Source organism: Eufriesea mexicana, unplaced genomic scaffold (genome assembly GCF_001483705.2).
Source record: "Eufriesea mexicana isolate 0111107269 unplaced genomic scaffold, ASM148370v2 scaffold13932, whole genome shotgun sequence".
Classification (NCBI taxonomy): Eukaryota; Metazoa; Arthropoda; class Insecta; order Hymenoptera; family Apidae; genus Eufriesea; species Eufriesea mexicana.
The window spans coordinates 118,425-134,791 of NW_016921425.1; the positions used below are offsets into that span (position 1 = coordinate 118,425).

The 16,367-nt window shown below is 59.3% G+C and overlaps 1 protein-coding gene across 1 annotated transcript in view; it reads right to left on the reverse strand.

Moving 5' to 3' along the window:
- The window catches only part of tio (zinc finger domain-containing protein tiptop), a 28,668-nt gene that overhangs the window by 5,014 nt on the left and 7,287 nt on the right, over positions 1 to 16,367 (reverse strand). The window contains exons 2-3 of the mRNA XM_017908999.1: positions 3,014 to 3,257; positions 55 to 1,724 (exon numbers count right to left, since the gene is read on the reverse strand). Of these exons, the coding sequence (XP_017764488.1) occupies positions 55 to 1,724; positions 3,014 to 3,257 (1,914 nt within the window). The remainder of the gene's footprint in view (positions 1 to 54; positions 1,725 to 3,013; positions 3,258 to 16,367) is intronic.

Consider the following 16,367-nt stretch of genomic DNA (forward strand, 5'->3'; position numbering starts at 1 on the left):
CGCCCGCCATCTCCCTGCCCACGCCTCCACCGCCGCCGTTGATGGCGGCCTTGCCTCCGCCGCCGCCGCCGCCGCCGCCACCGCCGCCACCGCCGCCGCTGCCACCGCTGCCGCCGCTGCCAGCCTTGCTCTCGTCCGACGATTTCCACGATATGATTTGCTCCTGGGAGATGATGTTGGTGTAGTGTTGCGTCTGTTGCATGTGCGACGTCATCTCGGCGAGCGATCGGAAGCTCTGACCGCACCACATGCACTTGAGAATCTGTCGGGTCTGCTCGGCACCCTTGCCCAGCCAAACGTCTTGGCCGCGAACGAGTTTCCTCGGCAACGGCATCGTCTCCTTGATCAGCAGATTCAGCTCGGATGGACTCTGCTTGCTGCTCGGGGTCGCGGAACCACCCCCGCTGCCGGCGGGACCGCCGATGTTGCTGGACCCGGTGGTTTGCGGCTGATGCGGCTGATGCGGCTGTTGCGGCGCCGCGATGCTCGGCACGTTCGGCGGCTGCGGATGGAGCGCGGACGCGGCGGACGGGACCGGCATGTTCACGCCGCAGTGTTTCGCCTCCTTCATGTGCGTCGTCATCGCGGCGAGCGTGGGGAAACTTTGCTTGCACCAGACGCACTTGAGCACGTCCTTTGCTTGATCGGCTCCCTTGTTCAGCCAGTGGGACTGCCAGGCACTGTGTCGGCTACCGGACGTGGAACCACCGCTCGCGTTCCCGGCGACCGCGGCCGCCGCGGCCGCTGCTGCGGCTGCTGCCGCGGCACTACCCGATCCGCCACTCGCGCCGCTCGTACTCGATCTGAACAGATCCTCGCCGCCGAGTTTGCTCAGTTCGCTCATCTTCTCCAGCGCTTTGGTCGCCTCGCTCGGCTGATAGGACTTGTCTAGGGCGGACGGTGGTTTCATCTTGCCGTTCCACAGTTGCTGATGATGATCGACCACCCCGGCGGTGCTTTTCGGCGAGAGTTGCTGCTGACTAGTAGCCGCTGCCGCGACCGCGGCCGCGAAATAGGGAAAGTGGGAGGCCACCACTGGCGATGTCCACGGTGAAACGACGGGTGGCCTGCCGAAACCAGCGGCCGTGACCGCTTGAGCGGCCTCTTGATGTGCCGCCGCCGCCGCTGCTGCTGCCGCTGCCGCTGCTGCCGCGGCCGCCGTGCTCGCGGATAACCTGGAGGATTTGCGAACCGGTAGGGGCGGCGAATCCTCCGGACCCGGTCGTTTTCTACTCGGCACCGATAGATCCAACGGCCCGTTGTTCGCCTCCGTGGACGAGGAAGGGGTGGGTGGTTTGCTCAGGTTCAGTATCTGTTCCTCCTCGTCGTCCTCGGTCGACGACGCTTTCCTCGTGCTAAAGTCCAGCACCGCGGGCAACGGGGTGGCCGAGGGCGACACCTCGCCGACGCTGCTCGGCGATACCAGAAGACTGGGAGTGGCGGCCGGTGGAGAACACGAGGAGGAAACCAGAGGCGACACCGAGCCACGGGACAGGGGCGAGTGGCCGAGCAGCAATCTTTGATGCGTTTGTTGGAGATAGGCCGCCATCATCGCCGCGGAATGGGGCGGTAGCAGAGGATGACTACCGAGCGGCAGTGGCACGATACCGCTCGGACTGACCGGACTCGCGGTGCTCCTCGTCGCTGGTGGCGGAGGACTTCCGGTCGCCGGGCCGGACGATTCCCGAGAATCTCTGGAGGGGCAACGTGGACTCATTGGCTCTCTGAAAGCATGAAAAAGAAACGGCGAAAAGGTTAGACGCGATCGAGGAACGTGACGGGGTGAATCGGTGAGAGGATCAGCAAGCGTCGTGGATCGTGCCGCGCTGGAGAGGGACGCGCGCGCGCGCGCGCGCAGGCGTTCGCGATCGGGATTCGCGTGGCGAAAAACCGCGGGAGATCGATACCTGTCGAATTCCCGTCGAACGTAGCCGCGACGCTCCTCCTCCTCCGCCGCCTCCTCTTCCTCCACCCCCTCCCCGTCGTCGTCGTCCACCTCCTCCTCCTCCTCCTCCTCCTCCTCCTCCTCCTCCTCGTCGTCGTCGTTCCCTCGATGGATGATCGATGCACGACGACGCGATGTCGGGCCGCGAACGGCAAGCGAATCGAATCGAAAAGATCGGTCGATAATCGCGAACGGGGAACGGGGGAACGGGGGAACGAGCGAGAGAGGTTGTGTAGGCTTGACGACGGCTCGCTCGTAACTGACTGCTTCTGACTGAATGCCGAATGCGTGCCGCGAGACGAAAGGGGAACGCGGCGCCGGCACGCATGCAGGGGAAGTTTTCGGTTGGGCGGCGGGGCAGCGGGGGCCACGGAGGCGCCACTGCCGCAGCCTGCCACCGGCACACGCATCCACCACCGCCCCCGTGGTAACCGGTGATGCGGCAAAGCGGTACCGGAGCGGTGGTGGAGCGCCGTCATCGTCGGCGTTGGTGGGATCGTCGATGCAGGCCGACGCGTAACACGTGCCTATCTCTATTAGCCGTATGACGTCGCACGGTAGTCACCGATATCGGTCTGGCACCGGCTTATTTATCCCTCCTCCAACTCTCTCTCTCTGTCGCTCGTTTCCTTTCGCTTCATCACTCTTTCACCCTCTCTCGGTCTCGCTCTCTCCCCGTCTGGTTTCCTTTCGCAGAGACAGCGAGCAACGTTTACACCGTTCTCTCGCTCGTGCGCGGCACGGATCCGTGACGATTCGTTGCGCTCAAACAACGAGAATACCCGTGTGTGTACACGAGGGGCGCCCGTCGTCGGCAACTTCAAAGAGAACGGCAGCGGCGCTCTCGTTGATTTAGGCGGTTTATGACCAAGCTCCGGGTAAAGCACCGACTAATGAGTTTCAAGCGAACCGTGTTCGTTGGAATTTACGTTCGTGCCACTTTCCACGATTCGCGCCTCCAGTTCTTCCGTCGCAGCACCGCTTCGCAACCGTTTCGTTTCGGCGTCTCGTATTCTTCCGAGATTATCGGCAATGGCACACGATTCACGAATGGGACGAATGGTTTACCTGTCCGGCGGTCCTGTGTCCCTTAAAATGGTTGGATTCAGTCTCGCGGTTGCGGAAGGTGGTGGCGTAGGCGGCGATGCGTCCTCGTCGTCTTCCTCGTCGGTCGCGTCCCCATCCTCTTCTTCTTTGGCTGCCGTCGTGCAACCTCTCTCGCTAGGACTAATTGGCCGGTCATCCTCGACGCAATCGCCCTCTTCCCCTTGGAGGTCCGCGCCGGGCCCTGAGCCTTCGACTCCGTCCTCCCCTGCAACGGAAAATCGTAGGATCGTTTGAGTCGGGGCCGCGATACCCGATCGCCGACGAGAGATACTCGAAAGGACGAGTAAGAAAAGAGGCGGTTATTAAGCGCGAACCGGAATCATGGGAACCAAGGGCAACCAAGGAGGATCGACGTCTCGTGGACGGGATAGCGAATTTGGAAACGAGAAAGTCGAGAGACTCGGGAAACGAAGCAAAGAGGCGGACGCGGGAACGCTCGGCGTTACACAATAGCGTTATCGGTTCATTTATCGGGCTTTCGCGGTTACAGCGACGACAACGACGACGTCGACGCGGGCGAACGACGTCGCGACGGCGATGTGTACGCGGTGGAATTCGCGGGTGCGTCGCGCGAGATCACCGCGACCCATTGTCGAACGGCCTACGCGAACTTCCGTTCTCTCTCCGTTTGCCGACTCGCGTACGAATCGCGTTGTCGCGATCTGGCGTTGGACGAGGACGGTGACGGGGTCGATGAAAACGTCGAAATACGTATCGGGTACTTTGCGCGCCATCGCGTGCTCGTGGCGGTGGTCGCGGTGGTGGTCGCGGCGGCGGTCGCGGGTGCGAGGCAGGGTGCGGGGGCAAAGTCCGGTCTCGGAGGATTTCCGGAAGGGATCGCGAATCGGTGGATGAACGGTTAGGCCGAGAGACGCGAACGGCATCGCCATCTTGTTCCGGTGACGCGTCCTCGTTGCGAGATGGCGCAAGACGAGGAGTCTCCGGATCCGGGGATCACCGGTGGCCGAAGAGAGCAAAAGGAAGAAAGAGGCGGAAAGGAGTCAGCACACCTCCCTTGCGAGAGGGGTGGGGACAAGCAGGACGTGGAGCACCGTCCTACTTTGCCGACTGGCCAACCAAACGATCGTTTGTTCGCCGATGGGCCACGGAAGAAGGAGGGAAAAGAGATCGCGCATCGATCCGAGGAGGCATCGGCAACTAATTACGCAGATTTATGTCCCCATTGTCCATTGTCTCTCTCGCCCGGAGCGGCCCGGAGCGGCCCGGAGCGGCCCTTCCGAAGCCCTGCGCGACCGTGAACGATTCTCGATGGAAGAGGCTGCTGCTCGCCGACCCTTTTGGTTGGGGAACGAACGGGAGGTGGTCGAAGAAAGGAGAACGACCAACGACCAACGACCAACGACCAACGACCAACGACCAACGTCCGCGATGAGGATGACCGTGCGCGTCGACGACGGGAACGAGGAAGACGACAACGAGGACCGAGAGGTAAAAAGGAACGGCATGCGAGGATCGGCTGGAATCGGGCCGCTACCGAGAAGGGATACGCGACAACTCGAAGACCAGGGCGGACCACCGGTGTTTGCCGGAGCTCCGCCCGTTTCCGAACATCCCTCGCACTCTCTTTTTCCCTGCCGCGTTCTTTCCCTTCGTTCGCCCACGAAACCAACGCGTCTCGTTCGCGCCTCGATCGTGCCTGCTTTCTCTTTTCTTCTCTCCACATACACACACACACACACCCTCTCTCTCTCTCTCTCTCTCTCTCTCTCTCTCGCCCTCCCGCCCCGGAATCGTCCACGATCCATCCGGGATGTCGCGCTCCGAAGGTATACCCCGGAATGCAAATGCTCGCACCGGTCGGTCAAGATACGGCGTATTTCTATCGGCGCATCGTTAACGAAGGAACTAGCGCGGGGTTGCGTATTCAGCCGCGCACGGCAAACATACGAGGGGAGCAAGGAGCGTGGCGTACAGAGTTTAAAGCGGCCGAGCCCTGACACCGGTTCGGAGATGATACCGGCCGATATCCAGGCCTGCTCGACTCTCGGAGCAAACGTCGCGGCGCTTTACGGCGGCCACGGTGGTGGTGGTGGTGGTGGTGGTGGTGGTTGGTTACCACGCGGCCCGAGAGCTCCGTTTGCTTCCCGAGCGAACGATCTCGCTACGCGTTCCCTTCGACCTTCGACTGTCGGCTACCAGTCGACTCCCTCGCGCCAACGATAATTACTCTTATCGGTGGACCCGTTTCCGTTTCGACTTTGTCCCGATCCTCGATACCAAGGATCCCTTTTTTTTCTCGCTTCTTTCGCGGCATCCGGGTCTCCCGCTCCGCCCCCGCCTCTTCCGGTCTCCGGTAATAGTAGGCCGCGAACGACGTCGCGGTCATCCCGGTAATCTCGCGCTAAATCGCGGTCTCGTCCGGATATATATCTTTCGCGGCGTATCGAATCGGTTAGATTTGCCGGTAATTAGACCGGTCGTTAGAGGATCTCGCGGTCGCGAGGGAAATTTACACCGGGCCGCGCGGACGCGCCGATCGTTTGTCGGCTAAATCTAGATAACGAATTTTCCTTTGCGCCAACTCTCGCGCCGCTCGTTATCTCGACGTTGATCCGAACGTTTAGTCCGGTCGCGACGCGATTCGACGACAAGCGCGCGCGGAACGCCGCGAAGGATCGAGGATAGGCCGATCGCCGCGTACCGTTTCTTCGGCAACCGTACCGGAAATAAAACGGGGCGCGATAACGAGCGAGCAGACGACGACTACGACGACGACGGTGGCGACGATGGCGCGACGGCAAAGCAGGGAAGCAGAGAAGCGAGAAGGAAGTTGGCCAGCGGGCGAGGAGGAAAGGCGGGCGAAGGCGGGAGGGAACAAAAGGAGCAACGGAGGAGGCGGTGGAGGAGGTGGAGGAGGAGGAGGAGGAGGACAAGGCAGGACAGGACAGAAGAGAGGAGATGAATTCCTGATGCGAGAGAACCGTCGGGAGGCTGGCGAGGAGAGTGACAGGAGGCAGACGAAGAGACGATCGGATGGACAGGCAGACAGACGGACGAACGGACGAGCGGGAGGGCGGACGGGCGAACGGGCGAACGGGTGAACGGGCGGTCCGACAGAGGGACGAAGAGAGACGAAGAGCAAAGGGAGGCTTCGCATTGTGATTCTCTCGCGGTCTGCCAGAGAGTGACTGACGGGTGAATCCATTCTCCTTGCTGCGTCCTTCTTTCAGCTTCCTCCCCGGCCCCTCACGCCCTCTCGCTCTCGTCCTCTTACTACGTAGCTCTTTCTTCCTTCCGCTCCTTCGGTAACGGACGCTTCTTCCTCTCGAGAGGCAACCGGCTCTCGGGGCTCGTCGTACACCCGACGTTGTTCGAGTTCGGAGCGGCCGCGCTCGTTCGCTCGCTCGCGCCCGAGCGCCAGAAACGCGTGCGAGGAACGCCGCGGTTCCCCTGTTAGCGCTCCGCGAGCGATTTCCTCGAGTTTTCGTGGATCGAAGAGATCGCTGGCAAGTGGATCGGTCCCGTCGCGCGTCCTTCGGGACGAAAAGGCTCGCGATCCGCCTAATGTATTCGCGACTCGTTCCCCTCGACTCGACGACCGGTTCGATCGTTCCAACGAACGACGCGTCGCGTTCGGCGTTGACGCAAATGTTTACGACTCGGTTCTCCCCCTTTCACCCGCTCTTCCTCCTTCTCGTCCGATCGCTTTGTCTTCCAGGATGGAACACGTCGGGTGGTCGGATTCGTGAGTCACTTAAGCGTCCGAACGAGACGACAGGGCCGAACCGAAGACGGAGCACCGACCTACCGTAGTCTACCTGACTGATTGACCGATGAGCCGACTGTTATCCTAAGTCAACACTCACTCCATCAGGCTGTCGAATCGCTTCCTCCCATCGTCGACTACGCCACACGTTCCTCGCTCCCTCCTCCCAACCCCCGTTCCAACGGGCTTCGTCCCGAGACTCGCGATTCCACCGGCGCATAAAAAATCCCTCCACCGTTCTCTCTCGTTCCCTTCCGTCCCGCTAGCTAGCTGGCTACCTACCTTCCTACCTACCTATCCACCTACCAACCTACCTACCTACCTACCTACCTACCTACCTACCTACCTACCTACCTACCTACCTACCACCGCCGATTAAGACGTCCTCGTCCGATCGATCGCGCCCTGTCGTTCACGTATATACTCGTAACACGTTGGCCCGATTCGCTTTTCCGCCCGCGAGAACGAAGGAGACGGTGAAAATTTTGGCCGATGTCGCGGGACAGGGTTTACGGGGTCGTTTCGAGATGCACGCTAACGATGCCGCCCGCGGTGCCGTTTCGCGATATCGTTCCCGATAGGAGTATAGAGGCACGGGGAAAGCGATCGAGTAAATTGCGTCGCGCGTACTTGACCGAACGGTATTAATGATCGGGCACGCACGGTCGCGCCGTAGGTGCGTCCGCTGATGCAGGTAGGACGACTGGATGATGGATGATGGATGATGGGATACGCGTCCGGTAAGACCAACCACTCGTCCGTCCTTTCGTTTGTTCCCGTTCGCTCGTTGCTTCGTTTGCTCGTTCGTTCGTTCGTTCGTTCGTCCGTTCGTTCGTACGTTCATCGTTCTCTGGTTCGGTCGTTCGGTCGTTCGGTCGTTCGGTCGTTCAGGTCGGTCGGTCGGTCGGTCGGTCGGTCGGTCGGTCGATCGTGCAACAGGCGACAGTGATGATCGATGCGTGGCTGCCGTAGCTGCTGCCGCGGCTGCTGTTGCTCCCGCTTAAAAAGCTGAAATCCGCAAACCCGTTTCGCAGTCGGTTCGTCGCGTTTCAGCTCCCCCGCTCGTAGCGTGCCGTTTCGCGTGTGCGGCTGCCCGCGTTTTCCATTATCGGAAACGAACCATACGCGGTTTCTCGCGCGTGGAAACCGGCTAACAGGGCACGGAATTCCTATCGACCGCGAAAGGCAACGAGATTTCGTCGCGGACTCGCGTGACGTCGCGCGACGCGTTATTCGCGGGTGGACGCGAGCGCGATCTAAGCGTCGGCGTCGGACGGCGTCGGACGGCGTCGGATGGCGTCGGATGGCGTCGGATGCCGGCGGAAGCGAGGAAAGTAATGTCGGCGGCGGAGGAGGGTCGAGGAGCCGCGGGGCGACGATCCGGCGAGGTGGAAGAGGAGAGATGACAGGAGGACGCCTTCATCACGATATCCGTCACTCTTCTCCCATCCTCGCTGTCCTCGTTCTTCGACCGTAACCTCCGAATCTCCTCGTCCTCCGCGTCTCTTTCTTCCACTCGCCGTCACGCCGCCTTTCGAAATGTCACTCCTGTTACCGACTGCCGGTGCAGAGGCCGTGACAACAATAATTGTCAGCGAAGTAACGTCTCTCGAGTCGGCTACGGACAGGAGACGAAGCAGCCGGGAGAGAGTTAAAAAGTCGGAGGACGGGATAGCGCGGCGGGAGCAAAGCTCGTCGGGAGAAAGGATACGGGGGAGAGAAAGGGAAGCAGAGAGAGAGAGAGAGAGAGAGAGAGAGAGCGAGAGGATGGACGCGAAGCGGACAGAACGAGCGTACGCGAGAAAGAGCGAACGGTTCGCTCTATTTATAGAACCGGCAACAAACACGGAGCAGCTGGTGTCGATCCGTCCGGTTATCGTTTCGTTTACACAGCCTCCGCGTGTCGTGGCCCCCGCGCGCTCTCGTCCGCGCGCGCGCTCTTCGGCTCGTCCGCGCCAAGTGGTCGCGCGCGACCCCCGCGACGTCCGGTCTGTCCCGATTTTCGCGTCCGCGACGCGCCACCGTAGGGCACGCTACGTCGCGAGAGTGCGACGACCCTTTTCGATCGCGTTCCCGGGGCCCGCGCGCAAAGCCGATCAGAAACCTCGTGACAGCCGTTGAAAAATAAGACGCGCGACCGGACTTTGTATCTCTTAATCCCGAAGGAGAGTGGATGTGTCCCGCGAAACGACCGACTGGCGGCCGGTCTTTCGCCGCGAGAGGGAACGGTGGTTCCCGAAATAGGCTGCCGGCGCTCGTACGAACGGCCGCCTCACCGATCCGTCCTAATAAATATCGTGTCAACGTAAATAAGTGCGATGCCTCGTGGTACGCGCGAACTTTCGGGCGAAGAAGACGGCGCACGGACAGAAGCCGATCCGTCCTCTGGATGACGGACGGTTGATGTACCGAAGGACAGGTGTGCGCGTCTCGCGCTCTCGATCTCTTCACCCTTCTGCTCCGCGCGTCGTGCGTAGCACCGCTTTGCGCTACCACGCTCTCTCCGTTTCCTGCGAGATCGCCACGAAGGTAGAATTTCGCCATTCTCTTTGCTCGTAATCCGCCGTGGCTACTGTCGCGCGAAACGTCGATCTTTGCCACGATATTAAGGTCCGCGAAACGCGAGCGACGATACCGTTTCTTCGAGGACGGCACCGATCTATAAATAATCTCGGTGTAACGTGGCGCGGAACACGGTTTACGAGCAGCGGTATATCGGCGTTGGTTCGCGTGTTCGATCGACGTCGAGGATTATTTCGAATCGATCTTTCCCGAGGAGAACTCCTATTCGCAGACGACAAACGGAGGAGAAACGGAAAGAAATTTTCGGCCGGTTCCGGAACGACGCGTACGCGTGGGTACTACTTCGATATCGATCGGTTAGCCCGTTGTGTCGGTCGGTCTGTCGGACAGTCGGTCAGCTTGCTCGAGCTATTCAACCGGCTGGGTTGATGAAGCAAGCGGAGCAGTCAGTCAGTCGTCGAGTCGGTTCGAGACGTCGTTGTCGTCGTCTTGGTCGTCTTGGTCGTCTCGGTCGTCTCGGTCGTCGTCGTCGTCGTCTTGGTCGTCGGTATCGAAGGAAAGTCTAGAAACGGTTCCAGTGCAGTCGCGAGGGGGCCGGTACCGAGGTCGGGGCAGATTTATGCGACACACATGCGGCAAGGCGTATAACTCACTCGCACGCCCATAATATCTTCCCCCGATCCCTTCGACCGCCGCTTTGCCTCGCTTCTTAGCCCCCCAAAGGCATCGAGATGAGAGACAGATACACCAATAACGCCGAACCAGGCCGTCGCAACGATATTTATTACGAATTGCTAGGGATTATGTTATGTCAGTGGTTCTCACTCGCTCGAGACAACGTAGTCGCGGACGAGTCTTGTCCTCGAATCAAAAAAACCCGTTCGTTCTTGTTGGCGCTACGCGAGGCGTCGATTATCGCGACCGATCGTCCGTCGTAAAATTCGAAGGCTGGCGCGAGCGGCGCGATAGCGAGGGGGATGCGTTTAGGTAGAATGGGGTGCGATGGGGTGCGATCGGGCGAGTCAGGGCGAGACGGGGCGAGAGGAAGGGGATACTCGGAAGGAGGAAGGGATCGCGAGAAAGAGCGACGATAACACGGGGTTAGCGGTGCCCGTACCGTGGCTAGTTAGTTCGAGATCGTACCACCTTTGTTTGCACGCCCCACCTTCGGCTTCGACGCGACAGCGTACATACACGCGTGCACACGTGCACACGTACGTGTACGTGCACGCACACAACGGTCGCGGCAGTAGCCGTGGCATTATATCGTGAGCACAGAAGTAATTTATAGTTGCAATAATTTATTGGGTACCATGGGGTTTATACTTGCCTGACGTGTAGCCATCCGTCACCGTCAGTGACGTCACCTCCCTCCACATAATGACTACCTACGCCCCCCTTCTCCCCCCTCCGACTCCTCCCGTCCGCTCCAGTCGTCGTACCCCCTTCCTTCCTACCTCGGTTACCGTACACCCTTCTGCCTAACCAACCCCACTACTCTTGCACGCCGGTCGGACGATTTCTCCGGTCGCGACTCGAATTTACCTTCCCAATCGCGAATCGCGCGGCGTGGCATCGAGAGGCCAAAGTACCGGAACGACCGCGACGGGAGCAGTGGCCCGTCGCGTAGTCATCGGAGAGAGGCACCTCTTGACGGTTGCCAGAGACGAGGAGTCGGTCCAGAACTAGATATGCTCGTCACGTTTCTAGCTCGGCTTCCGCGAGAGGAGGGAGAGCAAAGAGAAGCGAGAGAAGGAGAAAGAGGAGGTGGAAGAGGCGAAGGTGTCGTGGAGAGGGTGATATCGCGCGCGGTGTCGGTACTGTCGCAGGAAGCCGACGTTGCGAGTGGAAATGACGTTGACGGGCGTTTGTCACTGTCCTCGGCAAATAATATCCAACACCGCCCGGTGTATACCCATCCTATTACCTTCGCGACGAAGCTTTCTCCGTGTGCATAGCCGACCGTGGAAAAGAGACTCGCGCGTACGAACGAGAGACACCGAAGGCCGTGTGCGTGTCGCGTTCGTGTGTCGCGTCCGTGTCTCTCGCGTTCGTATGTGCGCGCCAACTGCCATGTGTTTCCTCGTACACGGGCATAATCGCTCGTGCACCGTAGTCCACCGTCCACCGTCCACCGTCCACGAGCAATCTTTTCGATACGCTCTGTACGCTCTGTACGCCTTCTATACGTTCTATACGTTCGATTGAACTCGAAGGGAATACGATCGACCAGACTTTAGTCGGTTTCGCGTCGCGTTTCCATCGAGACGCGGGGTGCGTCGTCGTTCTCTTTCGTTCGGTAACCGTCGACCAAAAAGATAATTAGGAGTGGTTATCGGCGACGCGGCGGAACGGACCACGGAGGGTGGGAGAGAGAGAGAGAGAGAGAGAGAGAAGGGCATGGAACGGCTGAGAAAGGAGGAGAGGGTGCTGCCCGACATCGACTCGATCGGGCAAGTTCGCCGGGTTAGAGAAGGTGGAAAGGCTGAAGGGTCTTGGCGACAGCCGTCAATCGATTGTCAACCGGGTCAGGCGACCAACCTAACCCAAACCCTCTCCTCTCTCTTTCTCTCCTATCTTCCTCCTTGTCCTGATACTTGCGCGCGTATTCGTTTCTACCGTACGCGGAGCCTTCGCCTTCTTCTTATACAGCCTGGTCTCGTTTCCCACTCTGACACGCCGTCGTCGACTGTTCGGTTGCCCCGGGTCTCTTAACCTGGCGGCCGCACGAGGTTCCACGCGTTTTCGATATACGCGGTGGGTAATGGTCTCGGTGCGGTTCGATGAAAAGACGAAGGAAGAGGACAACGCTGGGGATTAAGGAGTAGCGGCAGCGGGTAACGGGAATGAATTTTAGCCGCGAACGATAATCGGAGCAGCCACGACGGTAAACGGGTACCTTTGGTCGCGATAATTCCCCTCGGTTCCCTCGACGCGGTCGAGTCTCACCCGTCTCTCGATGCACCCGAGTCTCTTCGGGACGAGCGATAAACTCGTTCTCGCTCGTCTCGAGGAGGTCGAAAATTAGGGTTATTCGTAATTGCGGACGATCGAGCGAAATTCGGAGCTTAATTCGATGGTGTACACCCACTGTGTCTGTGTGCTCTCTCTCTCTCTCTGTCTCTCGTATAAACGATCCCGCGTGGAACGAGCGGTCCTCTGACAATTTGTTCGGCTTACCGCAATAACGATCTCGTGGCTAGTTCGCGGAATTTCGTCTGAGATCATAAACCGAGGGCTGTCATTAAGGGCCGGTCGATCGGCTGCCGTTTTACGGTTTACGGGTTACGGGTTACGGGTTACGAGTTGCGATTTTCGTTCGGCGTACGATACGCGAGCGTCTCGCGCGGCAACGATCGCGTTCGACGTTCGGAATATCCGGAAGCAGGTACGGAACGGTGTACGTGGGTAAGCGACGCGCCGAAAGCTCGATAAGGGTGGAAAGGATCGTCGAGGGGGAACTTAATCGAGCGTCGAGAACCGCGTGGCGTTCAATTTGCCTCGATTAACGTTTACCGGGTGACGCGGCGGCGGCGGCGGCGTCGTCGTCGTCGGTGGCGGCGAACGAACGAGCCAGCGAGCATCGGTTCAACGCGTCACCGAATCGAGAGCGACCAAACGAGAGAAACAGAAAGAGAGAATAAAGAGAGAAAGAGAGAGGCGAAATCCTTTGGATCTCCCGAGGGAGAGAATAGAGAAAGCAGGAGGAAAAGAAATGGTACGTCGACGACGGATACGCGTGGCGTGCATCGTGGAATTTTTGCGGTTTACGAGTTTTCCACGTTCCTTTTCCCGGTACGGTCGATGGAAGGACGGTCGCGTAGATTCGCGCTAGCCTGTACCGGTGTGTGGACGTTGGCGGAAAGCTTATTTCGCGGGCTAAAGGAGTAGGCAGCCGTCTAGCAGCCGCCGTTCCGCACCCTCCCACCGTAGCACCGTCGATATCAAGACAGCCGTCCGACAGATCAATGCCGTGAACGGCGACGACGCCTGGGCGTCCACCGTCGTCGTCGTCGTCGTCGTCTCTTCGGACGACGGACGACTTGCAGTTGACGGACGTGACCGGTGGACTGCCGCGTTGCGCTTTCGTCGTGGCGCAGCGGCGTTCCGAATTATCGCATCGATGCGGTGAGGCGTTTTACGCGAGAGAGTAACGCGATGACCCGTCGACGTCCACCACGCCACGCTACTGACGTACGTTACTCGTTTCCTCGAACGATACGAGCGAGCGTGACCGTGGTTTAAAAAAGGGTGGAGAAACGAACGTAACCACACCCTGGTTATACGTAACTTCGATTCGGCATTGTACCGTTATACGTACGTACGTATATTCTAGGAGGAAGAAAAAAAGGGCACGGTTGCTTTGCCCGTAGTATCCCGTCTGGAGGTAGCGTCGCGACGAGGGGGAGAAGGAGAGAGAGAGAGAGAGAGAGAGAGAGAGAGAGAGAGAGAGAGGGGGAAAGAAAGGAAAGACCGGAAAAGCCGGAGATGGGACACAGAGAAAGCAGCGAGTCCGAGTCCCTTCCACGAGACTTCCGAATATCGCGTCCCGGAGAGCGGTTTATTGGTTTTGTCTCTCGTGGATCTCCGGTGAATCCTCGAATCTCGCCTCGTGGCAGAGGACGGTAACGGGATGCCGGAGCATCCTATCCGTGTAGGGTGCCGAGCACGATTAAAGGGGGTGACGATCCGTGACGTAGAGTTATTTCGGAGCGGCCTGGGACGGTGTGTCCTCGCGGTGAAACGTGGCTCAGGGGGCGGGGGAGGGGGAGAGGAAGCAAGAGGGAGAGAAAGAGAGAGAGAGAGAGAGAGAAAGAGGGAGAGAGAGAATTCGTAGTAAACGTATGTAGCCACGACCTCCTTTCTTTGCCAGCACGACCAAGAGAACGCGAAACGCGCATTCCTCGCGTGTCCCGCGCTGTCCATTTCGTCGACAGACCCGAGAGTACCTACTACACCGAACCGCGATGAAACTAACCTCGACCAACCTCCGTACCGTCCACGCTTCTTTTCCCAACCACCACCATCACGACGACCACCACCACCACCTCCACCACCGATATATCCGTTTCCTCCTTCTTTCTTTTTTTCCCACCGTTCGTACCGATCTTGCATTTCCCACGAATTCCGACGTTTCGCGCTATCCAACAGCCTCTCTCGACGCGTTTCCCGACTCGAGCGATTCGCCGTACGTGTCGATTAAACGATCCATCGCGATTCGACGTCGCGTCCATCCGAGATACGTCCAATACGTCGAGCTCGACTGTCCGAAGAAACCCGAAGCGTTCGACGGCACGCATTCGTATACGATTCGAAAGATCGTGTGGGGTGTGGTACGCGAGGGACGAACGTGAGCTTGCAGCGGCAACGAAAGAGAGAAAGCTTCGATCCTTTTCCTCTCCCAGTCTCTCTCCCCTTCCCCTCTGTCTCTGACATCTCGGTCTTTCCCTCTTTCTTTCGCTCCGTCCCGTTTCTCGTAGCAGCGATCGCGTGCGTGCGAGCGAATGGCTGCATTCGTCGGTAGAACGGAGCAAGAAGGAGCGAGAAGGGGAGAGAGAGAGAGAGAGAGAGAGAAAGAGAGAGGAAAAAGCGAGAGAAAGAGAAAGAGAGAGAGAGAGAGAGAGAGAGGGAGTGAGAGAGGGCGAGGGTAGAGAGCGAGAGAGGTAAACGGATAGAGAACAAGGGGGATCTAAAGAGGGTGCGAGGGAGAGGGTAGCTGTTTCATCTGTCACCTGCAGACGCCGCCTTCCTTTCCGTCATCGTCCCTCTCAGCCGAGCGGCAACCACCCCCAACGACCCCCTTTAATAATAACAACAATAGAGCCGGACTAGCGGCGGTCGGTCGGCGCGGTGGCATGTGGACTGGGAAGTGGGGACAGGGGGTCGGAGGGCAAGGGCCAGGGGGCAGGAGAGGGTTGGCACGGGGAAGGAGCGACAGTGGCGGCGGTGGTGGCGGCGGCGTCGGTGGGACGGTACGGGTCACAAGACGGCCGTGTCACGTCCGCTTCCAGCCTCGACCCTTCTCCTCGACAGGTCCACCCCGCGCGTCAACTTCACCCAGGGATGTAGTGGACCACCTTGAGTTTCGCCAGCGTCCGTACGTTCGATACCCGTAGCGCGCGCAACCACGCGACCACTTTGCTCTCGTCCGAGTTGCTGCTTCCCCGTTCATCGCGTTTTCGGCTCGACGACCGCGCGCGTTTTCGTCTCGCGTTCGCTTATGCCACGCGAAATTATTCGCGGCAGCTCGTCCAGTCTATATCTACGCGTTCCAGAGAGAAAGAGAGAGCGCATCGAACGTTTCCTCCGAGAGAGGAATATTCCAGTGGAAACACCGATCCCACCCTGACTACGGAATACAACCCATTCTACCCCATCCCTCTCTCTCTCTCTCTCCCTCTCTCCCTCTATAGTTCCTTTTATCATCATATACATACGTACACGTTGGTCGGTCGGTCGGTCGGTCGGTCGGTCGGTTGGTCGGTCGGTCCGTCCGTCCGTCCGTTCGTATGGCCGTCCGTCTGGGCAGCCGGCGGGCCGTGTGGACCGTCTCTCTCGCGACCCTTATTACGCGTCGCTGCTCGACTTCATCAGGGAAATGTCGCGGCGGACTCTCGCGCGCGAGCATTAACTCACGCGCACAACGGAGGACGGTAGCGTTGGTGCACGCTACGCGGCTATGCTAATGTCCAAAAACGACGCCGTGTGCGTGGATGCATCTGCAGTATTTCGCGATAATGGCCTCCATCGCGTTGGTGGGGACGAAACTCGCTCCGGTTCGTACAACGTAATACACCGCAAAAATATAATGCCGGGCCTCCTTTTTTGCCTTTCGGTCTGCTCGTGTTTCTTTCTCATCGGTTGCCCCGCCTCTCATCTCCGCGCGAGATATCAACGAACGCGAGGCGAAACGCGAACGCGTCGGTCGAATCGAAAGTTCCAAGAGTCGAGAGAGGAACGAGGATGATAAAACGATCGTTGGCCAACTATATAGAGGAGGGGGGAGGGGGGGAGAGAGAGAGAGAGAGAGAGAGAGAGAGAGAGAGAGAGAGGGGGGGGGGAAAA